This window comes from Anguilla anguilla, chromosome 17 (genome assembly GCF_013347855.1).
Source record: "Anguilla anguilla isolate fAngAng1 chromosome 17, fAngAng1.pri, whole genome shotgun sequence".
In the NCBI taxonomy this organism is placed as follows: Eukaryota; Metazoa; Chordata; class Actinopteri; order Anguilliformes; family Anguillidae; genus Anguilla; species Anguilla anguilla.
In genome coordinates this window covers 636,785-661,019 of record NC_049217.1, presented here as the reverse complement: position 1 = coordinate 661,019, position 24,235 = coordinate 636,785, and the positions used below count along the sequence as shown (strand labels likewise).

At 43.8% G+C, this 24,235-nt stretch overlaps 1 protein-coding gene across 1 annotated transcript; it reads left to right on the top strand.

Moving 5' to 3' along the window:
* The first annotated feature begins 330 nt into the window (after positions 1 to 330).
* Positions 331 to 23,468, top strand: LOC118216180 (serine/threonine-protein kinase 17A-like). The gene is made up of 7 exons (XM_035397242.1): positions 331 to 808; positions 11,267 to 11,479; positions 16,413 to 16,557; positions 19,662 to 19,788; positions 20,054 to 20,102; positions 20,454 to 20,633; positions 22,971 to 23,468. Exons 1-7 carry the CDS (start codon positions 711 to 713, stop codon positions 23,233 to 23,235), a joined length of 1,077 nt encoding a protein of 358 aa, XP_035253133.1. The 5' UTR covers positions 331 to 710; the 3' UTR covers positions 23,236 to 23,468.
* The last annotated feature ends 767 nt before the right edge of the window (positions 23,469 to 24,235 follow it).

Below are 24,235 nucleotides of genomic sequence, written 5' to 3'. Positions count from 1 at the left end.
ATGTGAGGAAATTCAGTTATGAAGGACTGTTAAAGGCAAGCCATAATTACTCCAGCTAGGATAAAAAAAGTTTCACACACGAGCGCGCACTCACACGCACACACATACACACGTATTGACCGTATGTGTTTAACTAAACATGTTTGTATGTCTGTAAAAATGTGAGAAATTAGGAATTCTTTGTTCTGCGGCGGATAGCTTTCACGAGAAAGAATATGAATTCTTCTAACTTTCCCCTTCAGGAATTCTTTAGTATTTCATTGGCCGCCGAATCGCAACGTCATTAGAAAAGGGGTTGATCCTGAAAGGTTTCTGTATGTTTGGAATGTCCGGCTGCTCGCTGATTAGTGCTACAGAAGACTTAAACAACCAATGACCACAACCTGAAGGCATACGTTTCGTTTAATGAGCAATTTACTAATGCTAGACGACATCGTGTTTATTGGCTTTGAACTGGGAATTTCAGTGTTCCCGACTCATCTGTGTCCTCGTTGTGACAGCTATACGTTGACAGCAATGCAAGTTAAAATTTGTTGTTTCTTCTAATTCGATTTCAATCCATTGTTTTTTTATATCTATTTTTTACTCGCATGCATCGGACAGTATGGACTGAGATGAAACAGACTTAAATGTTAAAAGAAGAAAAACCCCACAGACCTTTGTAAGAGATTTGTTAAATTTCACCCGTTACCGGATTGCCATATTGTACGATGATGAACAAGAACGGAATGGTGTCAAAAATCCAAACCAGAATAAGGACTGATCCTTTCAAGAGCAATTACGACCTTGTCGGTAAAGAGTTGGGCAGGTAAGATCCTAAGCTTTTGGATATTTCTGTGATTGACTCGGGCAGTAAGTATTTTCCGTGAATGAAGTCAAAACGTTGGACATTCAGTTGATATGATATTAGCTAGTGAGTTTTAATTGCCAGAAAAATATAAATACAGCTTTCCTAATTGAAAATCCGCCCTGCCTGTGAGTAATTTCACATATCTACGGTCCAAATCCGATGGAAAAAGAACTTTGAAACCCTCTCGGGTTGCGGCGGTGGTTGTTCAAGGGCATTAACATGATTGCCTCCACTGATCGGATTGCTCATTGGAAGAATGTTTGTGAGATCTTGGACATTTGTGGTGCGTTTCGAGGCTCTATTTAAAATACATTTGACACAGTGCGTATTGGCGGATATTTCATATTCTGACATAGAAAACATCTCCGACTCCTCACGCATATTGCATGATGCCGACTGTGCGTTATGGCCGCGGTGCTTTATCACTGTTTTCGGTCTAAACAGGTGTCTGACCTTAAGCATTCTAGTGATCCTTTGAACATTCCTTGTCATAACTATTTTATCATCTAACTAAAAGTTAATCTTTAGATTGGCAGTGAACTCTTAGTTTTAATTCCAAAATTGCCTGACATTTCCTTGCTTGTGTTTTCGTTTTTTGGTGTTAGATATTGCTCTGTCTAGTGGGGTGATTCGCGTTGTCAGGCATGTTTGGTGCTTCCCTGCAGACAGCCAAGGGGAAGGCTGTAGTTTTCTCTTCACGGGTTGTCCTGCTATTTCCCACTAGAGTTAATTTAAGGCATTTTCCTGTTCTGTTTGATTGTGCAGCCCTTAGATTATTTCATAGGCATGAGAATGCCTACAGACAACCACACGAAGAAAAACAGTCTTTAGCCGCGTTTCCACCAAAATTACCCGGAACTTTCAGTCCCAGGAACTACTTTACCAGGAACTAAAAGGTTCCTTCAGCCAATGGTTGTCTGCGTTTCCACCGGGGTCTAAAGTACCGCGAAGATTAGGCAAATTAGCCCACTGACGTTGTCGTCGGTCCATCTGTCATATGATTTCTTCTGTAACTCCATACTACCACCGAAGTAGCCTACATTATTTTCTAATAACCGGGACAGCCCGGAGGGGTTTATTCCACTTATATACAACGGGTTACCAACAATGACTATATATGGTTACTTTTGTATTTATTGATTTTCATATATCCTCTCAAACACATTCATTAACAGCAGAAAACATGCACATGTTGTAAACAATTTGCTGTTTTATTACTTTCTCGTCGTCAATTCCATGTAGGCTAATCGCAAAATGACAAAAATAGAACGAAAACTCGGACTTGCGTGAAAATGTAAATTAGTAGTGGTACAGCCACCGTTTGCTTTCCTTCGAAGTTACTGCTAGCCGAGCAGCGAAGTGTGCCCTCCAGATGCGAACCATGCACCATAAATTAGTCCATAGTCTTCCTGGTCTTTTCGTGGAATTGAAAAATGGCAGTAAAATTGAGTAAAATTACGGCAGTCTGAAAAAGATAAAGGGAAGATTACTAGAATTAACCTCTTATTTTACCCGGATAAAAAGTGCGGAAGGTGATTTCCAGTTTTCTTGTACTGTATCACCAATGTTAATTATGCAGAACTACCGCATACCTCACATAACTGTATCAAACGTTTTGAGTCAATTACAACGGGCTAACAAAGAAAATCCGGAAGAAAATATTCAGCAACCGAATTAATCCGTTTGAATGTTTTGGTAGCCTACGTAATATGCTGTCCCAGCACGAATGCTTGGCATTTTATAAAACGAATACTAAAGCAAGAAAAGAACAGAAGAGCACACGTTATAATTCCAAGACGTTGACAGGCTATAACCAAAAGTAGGCTACTGCGCCGCATAACATACAAGTTTGATTTGAAGTTATTATGAAAATAAATTGGTTTGCCGCTGCATATTTTCAAACATGGCGGGTAATGGCGGAAAATAAATACAACACAAATGCTACGAGTACTCGACCAATCAGAAATGTTCAGCGCTGCAAGCTCCACCCAAAAGGTTCCTGTACTTTCGGAAAGTACTACCCCCCGAGCAGGAACGTTTTGGGGGGTAAAACAAAGCCCCCAGAACTAAATTTAGACCCTAGTTCCTGCGGTGGAAACGCACTGAGTTCCTCAAAAGGTTCCTAGTTCCGGGGTATAGTTCCTGCGGTGGAAACGCGGCTTTTCACTGCAATATACAGTCCTGTCCTTACAGACTTTCCTTTCTGCAGGAGTACAAAGAACAGGAGCAAGAGCTCAAGAAGCAAAAGAGGAAAGCAGAACAAGCTTGCATGGTTTCTGTTTTGTGGACTTAAATGCCACATACTGTGAAGGAAACTGATGCATCAGTTAGGCTAATTGTGACTGAAGATAAGAGAGACTACACAGAGCACTGTGAACTGGAAAGAGGTGTTTGTATTTGTTTAGTTCCCTTGGTGAATGGAAATAAAATATTATAGCAGCAGGCCACTTTTAAAGCCGTGTGCCACTGACGAAATAACAGTTATTTTCAGGTTTCTGGCTGCGTTTCTGATTACGCTCACTAGATCTCCCTCGTCCCTGTGATGGGGACTCTGGCATCACCTCGGACACAGGCCGTTTAGTGCAGGAAGGAATGTTCCTTTTCCTGCTATGTCAGGGTCCCGCGGGCTGTTCAGAGACTTAATCCGCGTTTCCACCGCAGGAACTTTACCCCGGAACTAGGAACCTTTTGAGGAACTCAGTGCGTTTCCACCGCAGGAACTAGGGTCTAAATCCGGGGTAGTTCCGGGGGCTTTATTTTACCCCCCAAAAAGTTCCTGCTCAGGGGGTAGTACTTTCCGTAAGTACAGGAACCTTTTGGGTGGAGCTTGCAGCGTTGAACATTTCTGATTGGTCGAGTACTCGCAGCACTGTTTTGTGTTTATTTTCAGCCGCCATGTTTGAAAATATGCAGCCGCAAACCAATTTATTTTCATAATAACTTCAAATCAAACTTGTAGCCTATAGCCGCGTTTCCACCAAAATTACCCGGAACTTTCAGTCCCAGGAACTACTTTACCAGGAACTAAAAGGTTCCTTCAGCCAATGGTTGTCTGCGTTTCCACCGCGGTCTAAAGTACCGCGAAGATTAGGCAAATTAGCCCACTGACGTTGTCGGTCCATCTGTCATATGATTTCTTCTGTAACCCCATACTACCACCGAAGTAGCCTACATTATTTTCTAATAACCGGGACAGCCCGGAGGGGTTTATTCCACTTATATACAACGGGTTACCAACAATGACTATATATGGTTACTTTTGTATTTATTGATTTTCATATATCCTCTCAAACACATTCATTAACAGCAGAAAACATGCACATGTTGTAAACAATTTGCTGTTTTATTACTTTCTCGTCGTCAATTCCATATAGGCTAATCGCAAAATGACAAGAATAGAACGAAAACTCGGACTTGCGTGAAAATGTAAATTAGTAGTGGTACAGCCACCGTTTGCTTTCCTTCGAAGTTACTGCTAGCCGAGCAGCGAAGTGTGCCCTCCAGATGCGAACCATGCACCATAAATGAGTCCATAGTCTTCCTGGTCTTTTCGTGGAATTGAAAAATGGCAGTAAAATTGAGTAAAATTACGGCAGTCTGAAAAAGCTAAAGGGAAGATTACTAGAATTAACCTGTTATTTTACCCGGATAAAAAGTGCGGAAGGTGATTTCCAGTTTGCTTGTACTGTATCACCAATGTTAATTATGCAGAACTACCGCATACCTCACATAACTGTATCAAACGTTTTGAGTCAATTACAACGGGCTAACAAAGAAAATCCGGAAGAAAATATTCAGCAACCGAATTAATCCGTTTGAATGTTTTGGTAGCCTACGTAATATGCTGTCCCAGCACGAATGCTTAGCATTTTATAAAACGAATACTAAAGCAAGAAAAGAACAGAAGAGCACACGTTATAATTCCAAGACGTTGGCAGGCTATAACCAAAAGTAGGCTACTGCGCCGCATAACATACAAGTTTGATTTGAAGTTATTATGAAAATAAATTGGTTTGCCGCTGCATATTTTCAAACATGGCGGGTAATGGCGGAAAATAAATACAACACAAATGCTACGAGTACTCGACCAATCAGAAATGTTCAGCGCTGCAAGCTCCACCCAAAAGGTTCCTGTACTTTCGGAAAGTACTACCCCCCGAGCAGGAACGTTTTGGGGGGTAAAACAAAGCCCCCAGAACTAAATTTAGACCCTAGTTCCTGCGGTGGAAACGCACTGAGTTCCTCAAAAGGTTCCTAGTTCCGGGGTATAGTTCCTGCGGTGGAAACGCGGCTTATGTTATGCGGCGCAGTAGCCTAGTTTTGGTTATAGCCTGCCAACGTCTTGGAATTATAACGTGTGCTCTTCTGTTCTTTTCTTGCTTTAGTATTCGTTTTATAAATTTTTTTAATAAAAAGCATTCGTGCTGGGACAGCATATTACGTAGGCTACCAAAACATTCAAACGGATTAATTTGGTTGAATATTTTCTTCCGGATTTTCTTTGTTAGCCCGTTGTAATTGACTCAAAACGTTTGATACAGTTATGTGAGGTATGCGGTAGTTCTGCGTAATTCACATTGGTGATAGCCTACAGTAAAAGCAAACTGGAAATCACCTTCCGCACTTTTTGTCAGGGTAAAATAACAGGTTAATTCTAGTAATCGTCCCTTTAGCTTTTTCAGACTGCCGTAATTTTACTCTGCCATTCTTCAATTCCACAAAAAGACCAGGAAGACTATGGACTAATTTATGGTGCATGGTTCGCATCTGGAGGGCACACTTCGCTGCTCGGCTAGCAGTAACTTTGAAGGAAAGCAAACGGTGGCTGTACCACTACTAATTTAAATTTTCACGCAAGTCCGAGTTTTCGTTCTATTCTTGTCATTTTGCGATTTGCGATATGGAATTGACGATGAGAAAGTAATCAAACAGCAAATTGTTTACAACGTGTGCATGTTTTCTGCTGTTGAGTTATATTGGAAATGTGAATGCATTCTGCCGCTTCGGATGTCAAGACATGAAAGTGAATGTTTGCATATAAACATAATGAATGTGTTTGAGAGGATATATAAAACAGTTACAATCTGACTATTGGCCTGTTATATCCTATTTGTTGCATAACAACGGTCCAAGTTCAACTACCAACGACAGTTTTGAATATTTCAATTTCAGGTGATTAAATCGATAAAAATCAATAAATACAAAAGTAACCATATATAGTCATTGTTGGTAACCCGTTGTATATAAGTGGAATAAAACCCTCCGGGCTGTCCCGGTTATTAGAAAATAATGTAGGCTACTTCAGTGGTACTTCACGACAACGTCGCTTTTTCATACGTCAGTGGGCTAATTTGCCTAATCTTCGCGGGACTTTAGACCGCGGTGGAAACGCAGACAACCATGGGCTGAAGGAACCTTTTAGTTCCTTGAAAAGTAGTTCCTGTTCCGGGTACTTTTGGTGGAAACGCGGTTTGTTTGGTTGGTTTTTGTTCAGTCAGCTATTTTTGTCACTAGTCACACATATGCACATTTTCAAGGGGCCCCATTCACCAATTAACCTATAATCCATAGACCTTTGCTGTTTGGCACTTGTTGACATGAACCCCCCCCCCCCCCCCCCCACACACACACACCTACTTAATCATGCATTTGTAGTAATGAATTCAAATAGTACAGGATGTCATCCACTATATGAGCAGGCCCAGTACATACACACCGATATGTTATGTTCTAAAAGGAGTGAGACAGAGCGAGACATCTAGGCTTGTAATGTCTGCAGGATCATTTCTTTTCTGGGTGCCCTTTATTGCTGATACAATATGCTGCCTTGTATCCCTGAACCCACATTACTGATTGGAGGAAGTTTGGGATTTTTCAGTCTTTAAGGGGAGCCACCCTTCCACCATGTTTGCGGGCTGAGATTGGCAGGTTTTGGCCATGTACCAGGCTGGCAGGCAGGGCTCTCTGGCTGCGTTTTTGGGCATGTACCAGGCTGGCGGGCAGAGCTATCTGGCTGGGGCATGTACCAGGCTGGCAGGCAGGGCTCTCTGGCTGGGTTTTTGGGAATGTACCAGGCTGCAGGCAGGGCTCTCTGGCTGGGTTTTTGGGCATGTACCAGGCTGGGGGGCAGGGCTCTCTGGCTGGGTTTTTGGGCATGTACCAGGCTGGCGGGCAGGGCTCTCTGGCTGGGGTCACCGGGGATCTTTAACCCCTCCCTGCAATGCTAGCGCCTCAAGGTTCATGCCCCTAAATCTCATTCATTGGAGGAATGTAAGCTCCGCAGATGCCAGGACAGCAACTTGTGGAGATTAGAGCCTTGGTGTTAGACAGGGGAGGGTGGGGGCTATCTCTGCTGTGAGGCCTTATACTAGGGCAGCATCCACTGGCCTAAATCCACTTCCTGCATGATTGAGACACTTAATGCAGACTTGCTTCCAATTCCTCCTCTGTCTCCACAGGCAAAGCCATAACTAGTCTCTTCTATCACTGTCCTTGACAGGTGAAAGAATAATTACTGTTGCTCTGCTGCTCTGGTGAACCTGGGACAGAATAATGTTTTGTAAAGGCCTGGTGATAGCACTGACATCAGTGTTCCTCAAACTAATGGCTTTAAGAAAAGAAGATGGTTTTAATTGGTTCCTGGTAAATTTTCCTACTTGTTCAATGTGTGTATAATTTTGAGATTCTGATCATGCTATACTCAAGAGGATTTTTGTCTAACTCTTAAAAATAACACAGCCTCCCCACTTTCCCCCTGGTTTCTGACCCCTGTCCCGTGCTCAGCCACCAGCCCACCATGGGCCTGGTTCTTATCTGGAACAGCGGGGCACATTTTATTGAAGGCCGTCGTGTGACCCCTTCCGGGTTTGGGTCAGAACACGAAAGGTTAATCCAGGCCTCTTAACCCTTTGTAATAGATACACCATTTTGATGCCATCTCGCTGGTGATTTCCAGAACACTGAACTCTGTAGTTTAGGGTTAAGGAGCCTGAGTGTCCTTGCCACTGGGGCAGTATTCCACAAAGCATGATGGTAGAGTTAGCTGGATAACTGCGCTGAGTAAAACCCTGTATCACAGAGCAGGCTTACTGAGTTAGCTGGATAACTGCACTGAGTAAAACCCTGTATCACAGAGCAGGATTACTGAGTTAGCTGGATAACTGCACTGAGTAAAACCCTGTATCACAGAGCAGAATTACTGAGTTAACTGGATAACTGCGCTGAGTAAAACCCTGTATCATAGAGCAGGTTTACTGAGTTAGCTGGATAACTGCACTGAGTAAAACCCTGTATCACAGAGCAGGCTTACTGAGTTAGCTGGATAACTGCACTGAGTAAAACCCTGTATCACAGAGCAGGCTTACTGAGTTAGCTGGATAACTGCACTGAGTAAAACCCTGTATCACAGAGCAGGATTACTGAGATAGCTGGATAACTGCACTGAGTAAACCTGGAACAGCTCTTTTCACTTCCATCCATATTCCAGATTTAGGACGGTTCCAGGTTTTACTCAGTGCAGTTATCCAGCTATTTTAGTAATCTGGCTTAATGAAACTGGGCCCAGTTTGTATCCCCTTGTTTTCTCACATGGTACTTCAGAGGTTGTCCATCCATCCATGCATTATCTATACCCGCTTATCCTGGGCAGTGCTGGAGCCTATCCCAGTTTTCCTTTGGGCGAGAGGCAGGAATACACCCTGGACAGGTCGCTAGTTTATCGCAGCTAGAAGTTGAGAGTCCCTTTGTCAAGACACTTCTTAAACATTTATCCCATTCGCACCACCTCAGTAATCTAAGTTGATAAAGGAATTGCCACTAATTGAGCTCAGATGATGATTGACAGTGATGTTTACAAGAGACACTCACATGTTAAATTCAGTTTGATTACCTACTGCAGACGTGCTACAGTATTTGTAAATGTTGTACAGGGGCATGTCAGGTTTTGTTAGAAGTGGGAAAATAAAAAATAAAAAAATGAGAGCAGTTGTATAACATGCTCAAAATACTTTTCACAGAATTTACATTTACTTCCATGTTCACGTTCCTTCTTTTCTCAATCAACTAGTTGTTTGTATAAATGTCTCGATTAGAAACTCAATTATATGATTAGTCTCTTGGCTATGTCATTGGTGAGCCTATCGGAACGCCTGGAGGATAACCATTGGAAAAGCAGTTTAAATCCCTGCAGGTGACATGCTGGAGACAAACTGGTGGCCCTAGTCTTTACATCAATCTAGAACAATTATTACGTTTTTAAGACATAGTAAGTGCAAGAGGGAGATTAAGAATGTAATGCTTTAAGTGGTAAATAATATATAGTGTTGGATGAAGTGTGGGTATTCAACCTATAAATAATGCTCACTTCAGAGTTTGTTGAATCAAGATGCAATTTCAACAGGTGAGCTTTTAGTCTGGTGATAATCTTAGACAGTCTTTCTTACATTGTTTTCATATCTGTTGCATTCATTTTTTCTGTTCTGCAAGCCAAGTTTCCAGAGTACTGAACTGCATGTTGGCTCAGTCTGGTTAGCGGTTTGAAGAGATGACGGAGGAGCCTGAGTTGACGTATATCCTACATCCTAAAATGAGTGGGTTGAGAGATCAAATTCGTGCTTACGCCCTATCATTTTGAGCTGCTTGCTCTTGTCGTTCAGCTGTTCAGTCTAGTTGGCTAGAGGAAATCAGTAGAAGGACCAGGGAAGTTGCTTCACAAGCTGAAGCGAGTGTGAACGAGGCTAGCTAACTGTCTACTGCATGTGAGTCACCCTTTCCCCCCCAGCCCTCCTACACCAACGTGAGTTAGGCTTTGGTAGCACTGAAAACGCAGTCTCCATAGGAAAATAGTCTCTCGTCTAGATTAGCGCTATCTACACCCAGTCATTTCTGGATCATTTCTGAGTCATTTCTCCGTTATGTAGGCTATATGTATTTTCTAACATCTGTGGCCTCTCCAGCTCTGTTCATTGAAAACTTGAGTGAACCTCAACCAGCCCCCCAGCATTGTGCTCCACTGCCCAGGATGTGATTGTGAACTTAATTTAGGTTGTTAGTGTTAGCACCAGTTATTTATTTTATCAAAATGCAGTATTCTTTTATTTTTCTTTTGCCTTTTAAGCAAGCCGTTGCTGGATCCTAAACCCTTCAGATATATTTCTACCTAAGCACATTATCATGCGGGTATACTGCATGTGTTCACACAGACATGGCCTGGTTATGGCTGTGTTTCAGCTCTATGCATACCCCGTCTCTGTGTGTAGATGAAGGACTGAGATTACAGCACCTGCTGTGTAATTGAGATTGCAGTTCAATTCGAGTAGCAGTGAGGTACTGTCCGTGGCTGAGAGGGGCAGGGGTGTCTGAGACCTCCCTAGCTGACTGCCGTGTTTTTGGGTGGTCCTGGTCGTGGTCCAGAGGCAGTCCTGTCCCCCCAGCCAGCTTTCTGGAGCCCACTGTCTGGCTGACAGAAGGGGCAGTGCCCTGAGAAGGGTCTGGCTGTAGGTGTAGGGGATTCCATTGGTCTCCTCACAGAGCCCTCAGTCTGTATGCCACTCTGTGCCCAGTCCTCACAGAGCCCTCAGTCTGTATGCTACTCTGTGCCCGATCCTCACAGAGCCCTCAGTCTGTATGCCACTCTGTGCCCTCACAGAGCCCTCAGTCTGTATGCCACTCTGTGCCCTCACAGAGCCCTCAGTCTGTATGCCACTCTGTGCCCTCACAGAGCCCTCAGTCTGTATGCCACTCTGTGCCCTCACAGAGCCCTCAGTCTGTATGCCACTCTGTGTCCTCACAGAGCCCTCAGTCTGTATGCCACTCTGTGCCCAATCCTCACAGTCTTTGTGGCAGTTCTGCAGAGTGTCTTTGGGGCAGTCCTGCAGGGTGTCTATGGGGCAGTCCTGCAGGGTGTCTATGGGGCAGTTCTGCAGGGTGTCTTTGGGGCAGTCCTGCAGGGTGTCTATGGGGCAGTTCTGCAGGGTGTCTATGGGGCAGTTTTGCAGGGTGTCTATGGGGCAGTTCTGCGGGGTGTCTTTGGGGCTGTTCTGCAGGGTGTCTTTGGGGCAGTTCTGCAGGGTGTCTATGGGGCAGTTTTGCAGGGTGTCTATGGGGCAGTTCTGCGGGGTGTCTTTGGGGCAGTTCTGCAGGGTGTCTTTGGGGCTGTTCTGCATGGTGTCTTTGGGGCAGTTCTGCAGGGTGTCTTTGGGGCTGTTCTGCAGGGTGTCTTTGGGGCAGTTCTGCAGGGTGTCTTTGGGGCAGTTTTGCAGGGTGTCTTTGGGGCTGTTCTGCAGGGTGTCTTTGGGGCAGTTCTGCAGGGTGTCTTTGGGGCAGTTATGGTTAAGGTTAAGGTTAAAGGTTAAGGTATGTATTTAGAAAAAGCCTTTTGTATAACTCAGGTTTGGTGGTTTTCTGGTCCATCCCCAGGGGGAAGTTTGCAGTGGTGAAGAAGTGTGTTGAGAGGGCAACAGGAAAGGAACACGCCGCCAAGATTCTGCGCAAGCGGCGGAAGGGTGAGGACTGCCGCATGGACATCATCAACGAGATCGCTGTGCTGGAGTCCGCCAGAGCCAACCCCTTTGTGGTTTCCCTGCACGAAGTCTATGAGACCACCTCTGAGATCATCCTGGTCCTGGAGTGGTAAGGACATTTCCACCCTGGGTTACACTCACAGCACATACATCCAATCTGAGCACAAATCCACCAAAAACTCATCACAAATCCACCAAAACTCAGGACAAATCCACCTAAAACCCATCACAAATCCACCCAAAACTCATCACTAATCCACCCAAAACTCATCACAAATCCACCCAGAACTTAGGACAAATCCACCCAAAACTCATCACAAATCCACCTAAAACCCATCACAAATCCACCCAAAACTCATCACTAATCCACCCAAAACTCATCACAAATCCACCCAGAACTTAGGACAAATCCACCCAAAACTCATCACAAATCCACCCAAAACTCATCACAAATCGACCAAAAATCCACTAAGGTGAAGAAAAGGATTCTAGACATGACATCCACATTCAATAGCTGCTGAAAACAATGGAAAATGTATTTTAAGGATGAGGAAAAGTAAGCACTGCTGAGACTGCTGAAACCTACTGGGAAACTAAAACAAAATCGCAAAGTAAAATGAAATGTTATTTGGCCCTAAAAAGACAGTATGCTGTAGCGAACTACCTGACCACAGTTACTGACAAAAAACTGAGAACCACCTTGACGAGGTACAGACTCAGCGAGCACCACTTAGCCATAGAAACTGGGAGGCACAGAAAATCATGGTTGCCAGAAGAAAAAAGATTGTGCCAACAATGCAAAGGCAACCAAATTTAAACTTTCTAATGGAATGCACAAAATTTGACCAAATTCGCCAAAAATTCTACCAAAAAATGATCCAGAAATGTCCCCAATTCAATGATATACCCAATGAAGATAGATTACCCTACCTATTAGGAGAAGAAAAAGGTTGCTGCATACTAGCAGCACAATTTGTGTTCTCTTGCCATACTCTGAGGGACAATGTGTGACCACCTCATGCACACATTTACACACAGCATACACGCATACAAGCAGACACATAATATTCACTCATGCACACAACACGCAGATAGTCAGACACACACACACACCTAACATCACTTCCTGATATTTTTGTATATATTTTTATATTTTTTATATAACATTCACATTCTCTGATTCATTGTATATAGTCGTATGTTGTAACCACTGCTGAGAGAGAGAGAGAGAGAGAGAGAGAGAGAGAGAGAGAATATCAGTAATATCAGTCTTTTGAAGTCTCAGATGGAGGGCTATAAAGGCTCAGTTCACATATCTCAGTACATTAAGGGAAGAGACCTGGTGTCCCTTCCAACTCAATAATCATAAACTCAGAGTAATAACAAAAAAGAAAAAAGAAAAAAGCCAGCAACCCCTTGTTTATTTTTGCACCAAACAAACTTTATTTCACTATTTAAAAGGAAAGTGGAATTAAAATAAAGTTCCTGAAAGTCTTAGTCTTCCGTTTACCACATTTCCTTCAACTGTCAAGTTAAAATGCACGATTGTATGTGCACCCTTTAAAAGGGCAACAAGCACATTTTACACACCTGAAATGGTGAGATTGTATGGCTGATACAGGCTGAAGGACATATCCTTCTTTGCATGCAGAGACACTGACACTTGGTTTCACTCTTGCCAGGAAAATGTGGATTAAATGATACGATTTGACATGAGCGGAAAAGAATGGGTAATCACAAATTCCGCTTGGGGAATTTTTCCTGCCTCTTTATGTCTTTTCTGCGTAGTTTGGAGGTTTGACAGTTCGTAGATATAAAACCCTTAAAGCAGGGGATGTGGGTATTTGGGGAATTTTTAAATGTAGGCCTGTTTATTTTTGGTAAGTGAGGGCTTTTTTGCAGCTAAGCTGCTGAGCAGTCAGAGTGGGGACAGATGTTCTCTTCGCATCGCTTGGGAGAAATAAAGCATCCGGAGCAGAAGCACTGACATCCTGTGCAGCCTGGTGGTGATGTGCTGTCACTCACAGGGCCTGCTACTCACAGCACCTCATACAGGTCTGTGGCTCACTCACACACAAACACAATCATACACACAGACATAAGCGCACACATGCAAACACGCATACACATGTTCACAAATACATACACACATACACACGCACATGTTCATAAATACACAAAAACATACACACATGCAAACATGCATACACATGTTCACAAATACACACACACACACATACGCATGCGCATGCGAGCACGCATACACATGTTCACAGGGACACTCACAAACACACACGCATACACCCACACATGCAAACACGCATACACATGTACGTGCGCACACACACACACACACACAAAAATGCATCGACTTGCACACAAGTGCACACATGCATACACTCCCACAAACACACACACACACACACACAAACAGGCAACCAAAACCACATCCCTTCCAATGCACTAGAACTATAATGGCAAATTCTCTGAACTGTCAACATTTTCTTTCCTTCTGTTAAATATCTGGCTGCTTGTACACACCTACAGTACTTGCAGTTGTTTCTGATGAATCAGACCTGGAGGTGTTTCGGAAAGCAGGATTACTGAGTTAGCTGGATAACTACGCTGAGCCAAACCCAGAACAGCCCGTTTTATTTCAGTCCATGTTCCAGGTTTGGGAGGGTTCCAGGTTTTACTCGTGCCCCTTTTCCATCAAGGCATTTGAAGGGCCGATTCGGAGCTGGTGCCTAATCGCGAACCAGGTATTCGCTTTTCGACAGCAAAAGAACCGGCTCTCGGCCAGGAAAACTGGTTCCAAAGCGGCACCAACTCTTAGCTGGTCTAGAACCAAGAACCACTTACGTCAGGGGCTGGGGGCGGGATTATTATGACCAACTAAAACTTTGTGACCGCCAGGTAGAGTGAGACCACCTATTATCGACCACCTTCGTTCGACAGACAGGAAAACGTAAACTGATTTGCAACTATATATGAATAGGCGAAATATCGGTAACAACCTGTACCTAGTTATGTAGGAAAAAATGTCCTTGTTATCCTCCAGTGGTTATTTTTTCAGTACTTTCGCGATTTTTTTCTGTGCCGGCAAATAAGTAAGAGGTGGTCCTGCGCTAGCTTTTGGTTGCTAACGTGTATTGACCACCCCATATAAATGAATGGAACTTGACATAAATTTGCTAGCATGTGTGTCCTTCCTGTCTTGAGGTTAATATGAGAAAGGGTGGTCGCTATCAGCACATCTAGGAATCCGTACATATTCACTGTTGGAACTCAAGTCACAGGACTCAAAATAGCCGTTAGGAAAGCAGTTTGAAATTATGAAGCAACATCTGCACCATTGGATTTAATGGGTCGCGATGAGATAATTCCGAGCGTGTTGCTTGTCTTAAAGTTGATATAGTAAATAAGTCTGAAATAATATAAATAAATGTATATGTATGAAGTTGGTTTTTCACATTTAGACAGTTTGTTATCTGTATTTTTACAGGACATACATTTTAATAGGTAACGATGTTGCTGGGAAAGCGGAGACATATACAGGCGTATACAGTGACGTAATGACCTGGCTCTCTAGCCCGTGGTTCTTAGAAGATTCGCAAGTTGAACCAACTTCGACCGGGCACTAGCACCAGCCCAGAACCAGAACTAGGTTTGCGTTGGTGGAAAAGGGGTATCAGTGCAGTTATCCAGCTAACTCAGCAGCCCTGCCTAGTGACACAGGGCCCTGTAGTGTGGTCTCAGAGAACCATATGCTGACATTTTTGGTTGTGATTCCATTTTGGGGCATAAACCACATGTAAACAAACACAAAATGTACACTCATGCGTGCAAGCACACACAAGTACGCATACACACACACACACACACAATCACACACAATTAACTGAGATTTGAACCATGGGAGAAATAGAGAGTAGCAATCGCCTCCACACATTTCCTTGATACTAAGCAATTAGCCAACTTCAGGCTGTTGTGTTTAGATGTTTAATTCATGGCTTACTTGTGTGGTATGCACAGTAACTGTTTGTTGTGGTTGGAATTTTCTCTTATCTGGCAGATCCCAAACAATCAGTCCTTATCTGGCCTGGTACTGACTTTCTGACTTAACATCCTCAGTAATGAAGCTTTGGGAGTGGGAGCTAATTTGTGCTGATTTATGGGTGTGACTGCTGGACCTCTGCAGGAGTCACATGCTGTCTGTCGAAAAAAAATATTGGCCTTTTTCCCACGCCAATGAACAATGGGCAGTTATGTAATTTATAAGAGACCTGAGACCTGGGCTGACTCTCGGCCATTGGGTTGGAGGTGGGGGGTTAGAGAATGTTACTGCAAAGTTTTAAGAGTCGCGTGTTTCTGTAGAATAGGTTTTTTGTTTGTGCTAAGTTTCTGGTACATTTTAATTGGATGTTGTAAAGCAGTGGTAACCAACCCTGTTCCTGGAGATCTGCCGTCCTGTAGGTTTTCATTCCAACCCTAACAAAGCACACCTTATTCAACAGCTAGGTATCTTGTTGAGCTGCTAATTAGCAGTGTCAGGTGTGCCAAATTATGGTTGAAATGAAAACCTACAGGATGGTAAATCTCCAGGAACAGGGTTGGTTACCACTGTTGTAAAGGGATCAGGGGATAGTGCTGTGGGTGATAAAAGGGATTTTCAGAACTATAGTTAATTAAGTGTCTACCTAAACGTAGGTCCTCTGAGGAACACTTTGATAAAAATGGATCCATTACTGCTGACTCATTACTGGTTATCTGACATCTGTGTGAGAACCACATTTACAATCATTCTTGTCTGTGCACGTGTGCGTGTGTGTGTGCGTGTGTGTGTGTGAGAGTGCGTGCGTGCGTGCGTGCGTGTGTGTGTGTGGTGTTTATGCATGCCTGTGTGTGTGTGTGTGTGTTTATGCATGCCTGTGTGTGTGCGCGTGTGTGCGTGCGTGTGTGTGCGTGCGTGTGTGTGTGCGTGTGTGCATGTGTGCGTGTGTGGTTCTTTTGAGCCTTAAGACTACTGTTCTCCCATGCAGTGCTGCCGGAGGGGAAATCTTTAACCAGTGTGTAGCAGAGAGCGACGATGCTTTCACTGAGAAGGACGTGATCCGATTGGCCAGGCAAATCCTCACGGGCGTGGCTTGGCTCCACCGCAACAACGTGGTTCACCTGGATCTGAAGGTCAGTTTCACAGGGGGCTGAAGGGATGTGATTTTTTCATGATCTGGAAGTTGTGTTTTCAGACCCTAAAAGAGATGGAGGGTCTGGGTGTGTCAAGCTCAAACTTCAACAGCTTCTGCATTCTGACGGCTCATGGCTGGAGAGAATGCTCCACAGCATTTTTGTTGTGTTTAGGTAATGGAAGAAAATTAAGACTGTTTGGAAGATGCAGGTGTTGCACTGATTCCCAGACTTAGTGAGCAAGTTAATGAGCAGGTATCAATGATTGCACTGGTATGGGTATCAAGTCATATCTGTGATAAGTTTAAGAGATGAGCCAAGATTGAAAGCAAACAAGACATTAGTACGCAGAATTATATAGCAGATTCTGGGACTCTTATTGGCTGTGTAGGCTTTGGTGGTGACTTACTGTGACAGCGCCTGCAGTAGGTCTGACTTTACTGGGTACAACAGATGTAAATTAGCTGCTAGCTAACTCTGGTGCAATTACCTTTTAATTGTGCACTGTCCCTGTAAAAATAAACAATAAAATAAATAAAATAGAATAAATAACTGTGGCCACGTGATGCATTGTCTCCCTATATTTAGCTACATTTAGACTAGAGCCCGACCGATATATCGGTATGGCCGATATATCGGCCTTTATTTGACTTTTTTGACAACATCGGGATCGGCAGTTATGCAGCCGATGTGTCCCGATTTTTAAATAAGTATAATAAACAAAAAAAACATTGATTATTTATCTGTACTTGTCTGTTCGAACATTGTAATTGCTATTTAGTAGAATTATCCAGTAGAGGGAGCTCTAATACAAGTGTGAACTGCAGCAGCTGACGTGCTACTTCTGTAATAAGCCGTTTGTCACTCGTGCCTCATCCAATATACTCCACTGTAAGACTTGTCTGCACAGATTCGATTGCCGCAATAAAGGAATGTATATTTAGTGAAAGTTTTTAATTAAATGCGTTTATACGACCACTATGTTTATCAATCCTCATTATCAAGCGAGCGAGCTAGCTAACATATTTGGTTCACTTTAGCAAGCTAGCTGGCTAGCAAGCCTTTATGAAGTGGCAGTGAGCACATAAGCAGCGCAGGATCTACATTTCTAGAGGACATCGCTGTATTCTGAAATAAATAACCAGCCAAAATAAAATGGTGATTGAATGCATCACACATTTGTTTTTTTATCTGAGATGATATTAGCTACTATATGATGCTGTGTCGATAGCCAACGCGTTATTGCAAGCGAGTGTGTCATCTAGTCACGCGTCATCGTAGCAAGCTAACCAGACAGTAAAAACGCTGATAAAACACTTCTAACGTGGATCATTTTAAGCCATGTTATCTAGCTTTGTTGTGATAACATGAGAGAAGGATTGTTGTTGGAGAAGTGAATCAACCAACAGTTAGCGCGGGTAACCTGCACGAAAGCGCATTGTAGTTTTTTTCACTAATTTTAATTTAGTTTCATCTAACGTTACACTTGATTCACTCATTAGCTCCGCTAGATAATGTCTTACTCTTTGAGATCATGTAGTAGAAATAAAATAAGAAAATATAATTCATTTAACTTACTGAGAATATATAATAAGAAATAATGAGGCTGTGTCAATAGTTAATGCGTTATTGCGAGCCAGTGTGTCATCTAGTCACGCGTCAGAGCGCATTGTAGTTTTTTTCACCACCGAATTCTTATGGACAGGGAAGCTCGCTAGATAAAGTCTTACTCTTTGAGATCATATAGTAGGAATAAAATAAGAAAATATAATTAATTTACTGAGAATAGATACTAAGAAATAATAATAACAAATTAATAATAACAACAACAATATTAATATTTATAAAAATACATGTTTGAAACTGGAAAACTGATTTTTTCTAATTAATTTTTTATAGATGGCTGGGAAAGAAAGAAGTAAAAGCAAGGTGTGGAGTTATTTTGATTTCACACTTAAAGATGATGTTTATATATATATATATATATATATATATATATTTAATATAATCTTTTACATGTATTTATCTAAAAAGTTCTTTGTGTGTTTATTTGTATTTTTATTTGTTTGCTTATAAGTTAAATGTTCTTAAATATAGAAACTTTAATAAAATATAAGTTTTTCAAATTGATTTGAAAATGTTGCACTTTATGACAAAATATCAGTCAGAACATTGGTAATCGGTGGGCTAGGACTCTCCAAAATCGGGATCGGCATCGGACCCAAAAATCTGGCATCGGTCGGGCTCTAATTTAGACTGTGACGTTCTGTTAAGTCTTCAAGAGACCACCACAGTGCATTGAGCATAGGCTACAAGAAAATTTAAAATTGGAACTCATTGTACAGGGTCATTCTTCAGCAATAGTGATATTTGGAATTTAAATATGTTGTGAAAAGCATTTCATTTTTGTCACTCAGAACTTAGGATACAGTATAAACCTTTTAATGAATCCACACAAATGCCACCTTAATGTATTTTAAATTATTTTATATATTCACTCAGAGAATGCTTGCACCGTGCTTCTGGTCACTGACATAACATGAAATGTTTTTCAAAATGTCATTTCTCAGGTCAGTCTGCACATATAGGCAAAAATAATAATACAGTAGAATTAACTTAATTGCACAACATATTATTGCATAATTCAAGTATTTGCTTGGAATTTCCAAATCCTGAACCATTTCCCATTCATTCCATTGTAAAGAGATTGCATATTTGCATAAATCATTGTCACATATTTAGGATATTTTCAAGGAATTATGTCCAATTACATTGCATAATGATCTATAAATATATGTTAAAAGTTGACAGATTACATAAGTAAACCGATAGTTGCCCTATAAGACACAAGCCTGCCAAAATCTATGAAAGTAGAAATGTTGTTCCCATAAATGCATAGACCATTTCTGTTTTATGGGTGTTTTTTTATTATTTTTTTGCACGATTCCATGCAGTCCATATCAGGTCTGACCACAGCGGGCAGCTCACTGCTTTTCAGCTGACCTGCAGTCCATATCAAGTCTAAACACAGCGAGCAGCTCACTGCTCTTCTGCTCTGCGGTGGCATTTCTGTGGGCTTCAGGCTGCTGCCTTTGTGCCTCCAGCCCCAGAACATCCTGCTGACCAGCTCCCGTCCCCTGGGGGACATTCGCATTGTCGACTTTGGCCTGTCCAGGTGCATGGACAACGTGAAGGAGGTTCGAGAGATCCTGGGCACCCCAGAGTACGTAGGTGAGTGACTCCTGTGCTGTGTATGGTTAAAGATGTTAGCGCTTTAGCAATGCTGCGTGTGTGCTCTAGTTCTGTGTTACTGTTGTGAATGTGATTTAAGAGAATGTACATGTATTCTCTCACATGTGTATTGTGCTATTGGAGAAGAGCACCAAGAAATATGAATATAACTTGTATTGTATGCATAATGTAAAATGTAATGTATGCTATTGTATCTCATTGTATATTTTGACCATTGAAGCTAATAGATCTAATTCTGTTTCAGCCCCAGAAATCCTGAACTATGAGCCACTCAGTACAGCGACAGATATGTGGTAGGTACAAGATAACAGGATGAGGTCCTGTTTTCTGATTTATTAAATTATGTAATATTTTGGGTTGTGTAATTTTTAGTAGTACCATCTTGTCTTTTATTGTTAAACTTCTTTATTTATATAACTTAATAAATTATTTGTATGTGGCTGAATCCTTAATTAATTGTTGTGTAAATGGGCCAGGAACTTGCCTAGTGCTGGGTAAGGCATTTTTCCAAGTTTGGACACACCTGAAGTGCAGACAGCCATGGAATGCCTAAGAGATAGCATCACTAAGCCCCTAATGAAGGAGGAGCCTGTGGAGGGCAAAGGGTTCCCAAGTCTCACCCCTCTCTTCATGCCTTTCCTTAGGAGCATTGGGGTTCTTACGTATGTGATGCTGACCGGTGAGTCACCATTCCTGGGTGACAACAAGCAGGAGACCTTCCTCAACATCTCTCAGGTCAACGTGGACTACTCCCAGGAAATCTTCCTGGGCGTGTCCTCCCTGGCAGTCGACTTCATCAAGTCCCTCCTTGTCAAGAACCCCAGGTGAGGTCAGGCTCTGGTCAAAGGGAACCCCAGGTCTTGGTGCTTTGAACTGGTTCAGAGGACAAATCCCAGCCTTTCTGGGGACTGGCAGAATGTATTAGTCATCTGGCTTCTGTTCAATTTGCATTTTTCCCTCTAGAAAGTTAAACCCTCAGTAAAGTATGTCAAAATTGGTCATTAATTGCCACAAGGAGCCACAATTTCCAACCCTGACATTACAGTGTGTCTGACTTGTGGCATGCAGAGTCAACCACAAAACTATCATAGTAATGCATGTTTACACACAGGCACACACACTTGGCTGTGTAATATACACTATGACAGAACATTATATATTGTATATGCTGTGTGTGTAAGGATGCTGCTGATAAGCATACATGGCTGTGTTATGGCTTTATTTGCTTTATCACACTAAGTGCTGAGGGAACAGTCTCTTTGGTACAGTGTTTTACACCATGTTCTATTATCGAAGGTCAGGGTGCCATGGTCTGGCATCGATGAGAAGCACCAGCAGTTAACAACACTGTAAAATCTCTGGTCTTGGGTCATAGACTGCACACTGTTTAATGGCTCAGAGTATGTGGTTTAAAAATCGCTGTGGAAAATTCTTCTTGAGCAAGTCAGGAGGTAAAATAAAAGCTGGGAAGCAAAGTATGCTTTCAGGGTTTCAGCTCCATCGGAGAGATTGGGTGTGAAGGTCTATGAGCAGCTGGAGCAAAACTCAGGAAAATAACTGTCAGGAGGCAGGGCCTGCAGTCATTGAGGGAATAGAGGGGGCTGCTGGCTAATGGCCTATGTGGGAGTGGCTGTGCAGGTGAGTGTGGGAGTGGCTGTGCAGGTGAGTGGCTGTGAGGGTGAGTGTGGGAGTGGCTGTGCAGGTGAGTGTGGGAGTGGCTGTGCAATTGAGTGACTGTGCAGGTGAGTGTGAGAGTGGCTGTGCAGGTGAGTGTGGGAGTGGCTGTGCAATTGAGTGACTGTGCAGGTGAGTGTGAGAGTGGCTGTGCAGGTGAGTGTGGGAGTGGCTGTGCAGGTGAGTGTGGGAGTGGCTGTGCAGGTGAGGAGTGTGTGGTGTCTGGGTAAGATGGTTTAGATAGAGGAAAATCACTGGGCGTGTGTATGTTGATACATTTCCTGGCTTATTCCCGCTGGGTTTGCGATTATCAGAAACGCCAGGCATTTTCTCGACTGTGAGCTGAGTTCAGGACCTGGAGGCAGCTTGCTCCAGTCTGAACCGGATCCCCTGAGGAGAATAAGAGCCTGACGGGCTGGCAGTGGAGTTCACTGCTGCTAATTCAGCCAAAATTCAAACAGCTGATAAAGAGACAGGCCTTACAGGGGGAAAGGCACCAGGGCAGCTAGGCCTCAGAGACAGGCCTTACAGGGGGAAAGGCACCAGGGCAGCTAGGCCTCAGAGACAGGCCTTACAGGGGGAAAGGCATCAGGGCAGCTAGGCCTCAGAGACAGGCCTTACAGGGGGAAAGGCACCAGGGCAGCTAGGCCTCAGAGACAGGCCTTACAGGGGGAAACGCACCAGGGCAGCTGGGCCTCAGAGACAGGCCTTACAGGGGGAAATGCACCAGGGCAGCTAGGCCTCAGAGACAGGCCTTACAGGGGGAAAAGCACCAGGGCAGCTAGGCCTCAGAGACAGGCCTTACAGGGGGAAAAGCACCAGGGCAGCTAGGCCTCAGAGACAGGCCTTACAGGGGGAAAAGCACCAGGGCAGCTAGGCCTCAGAGACAGGCCTTACAGGGGGAAAAGCACCAGGGCAGCTAGGCCTCAGAGACAGGCCTTACAGGGGGAAACGCACCAGGGCAGCTAGGCCTCAGAGACAGGCCTTACAGGGGGAAACGCACCAGGGCAGCTAGGCCTCAGAGACAGGCCTTACAGGGGGAAAGGCACCAGGGCAGCTAGGCCTCAGAGACAGGCCTTACAGGGGGACATGCACCAGGGCAGCTAGGTTTCAGACAGAGTAGTAAAACATGCTCCACTTAGCTTGTATTTATGTACACATGCGTAAATATATATATGCGTCTGTGTCACACTGCTTAATGACAAAGCAAAAAGGCAAACTACCTACTGGTATGCATGACAGCCAAGAAAATATTCCCAAAATGTGCTTTTAATGTATTAATATTTTCAGAGAACATAGTGCACAACGTGGGAGTTCACCATTCATTTTCCATCATTAGTTAATGAATTGATGCTTTTCACCATTGCTTATCTGAGTGAGTAGATTGCACCTGCTCTGTGTGTAGAGGAGACCATGTTAATGCAGATCCCTACTCAGTGTGTAGAGGGAGTCATGTTAATGCAGATCCCTGCTTTGTGTGTCTGCAGACAGAGGGCCACGGCAGAGGACTGTCTAAAGCACCCCTGGCTGAACGGTCACTCCCACACCCACACCAGACTGCTGCCCTCCCTGGATGACCCTGAGACCAGCCAATCAGAGTCGTATCCTGAGCTGGAGAGCCCCGCCCCCTCCCCGGAGCTGGTTATTGTTGCCTCCTACACACTGTGCCCCGGGCAGGGTGAGATCAAGGCGGGGAGGGGCGGAGCCTTCACCTACGAGGAGCCCCTGCTCCAGCAGGAGCTCATCTGCTGAGTCCTGCCCACCACAGACAATCACGCTGTGAACTGCTGTTAACTTATTCACAAAGCAAAATGAAACCCTGAGACACTCCAGCACAGAGCAACACTAATGTGAGCACTTTTAAACTCATCTGTGTGTGTGTGCGCATTCATGTATGAGCGTGTGTGTGTGTGTGTGTGTGTGTGCATGCATGTATGAGCACGTGTGTGTGTGTGTGCATGTGCATGTATGAGCACGTGTGTGTGTGTCTGTGTTTGTGTGTGCGTATGCATGTATGAGCACGTGTGTGTGTGTGTGTGTGCGTGTGCATGTATGAGCACTTGTGTGTGTGCATGTATGAGCACTTGTGTGTGTGCATGTATGAGCACTTGTGTGTGTGCATGTATGAGCACACGTGTGTGTGTGTGTGCGTACGCATGTATGAGCACACGTGTGTGTGTGCGTGTGCATGTATGAGCACACCTGTGTGTGTGTGTGTGTGTGCATACGCATGTATGAGCACACGTGTGTGTGTGCGTATGCATGTATGAGCACACGTGTGTGTGTGTGTGTGCGTGTGCATGTATGAGCACACGTGTGTGTGTGTGCGTGTGCATGTATGAGCACACGTGTGTGCGTGCGTGTGCATGTATGAGCACACGTGTGTGTGTGTGTGCGTGCGTGTGCATGTATGAGCACGTGTGTGTGTGTGCATGTATGAGCACACGTGTGTGTGTGTGTGTGTGCGTACGCATGTATGAGCACACGTGTGTGTGTGTGTGTGCGTGTGCATGTATGAGCACACGCGTGTGTGTGTGTGTGTGTATGCATGTATGAGCACGTGTGTGTGTGTGTGTGTGTGTGCGTGTGCATGTATGAGCACACGTGTGTGTGTGTGTGTGTATGCTGTATGAGCACGTGTGTGTGTGTATGCATGCATGTGTGTGTTTATGACATACCCAAGTCCTCTGCCTTGGGGGAGGTCAGGTGTGAGAATCAGTATTTCCTGACTCTGTGGAGAATGGAGAGAGTA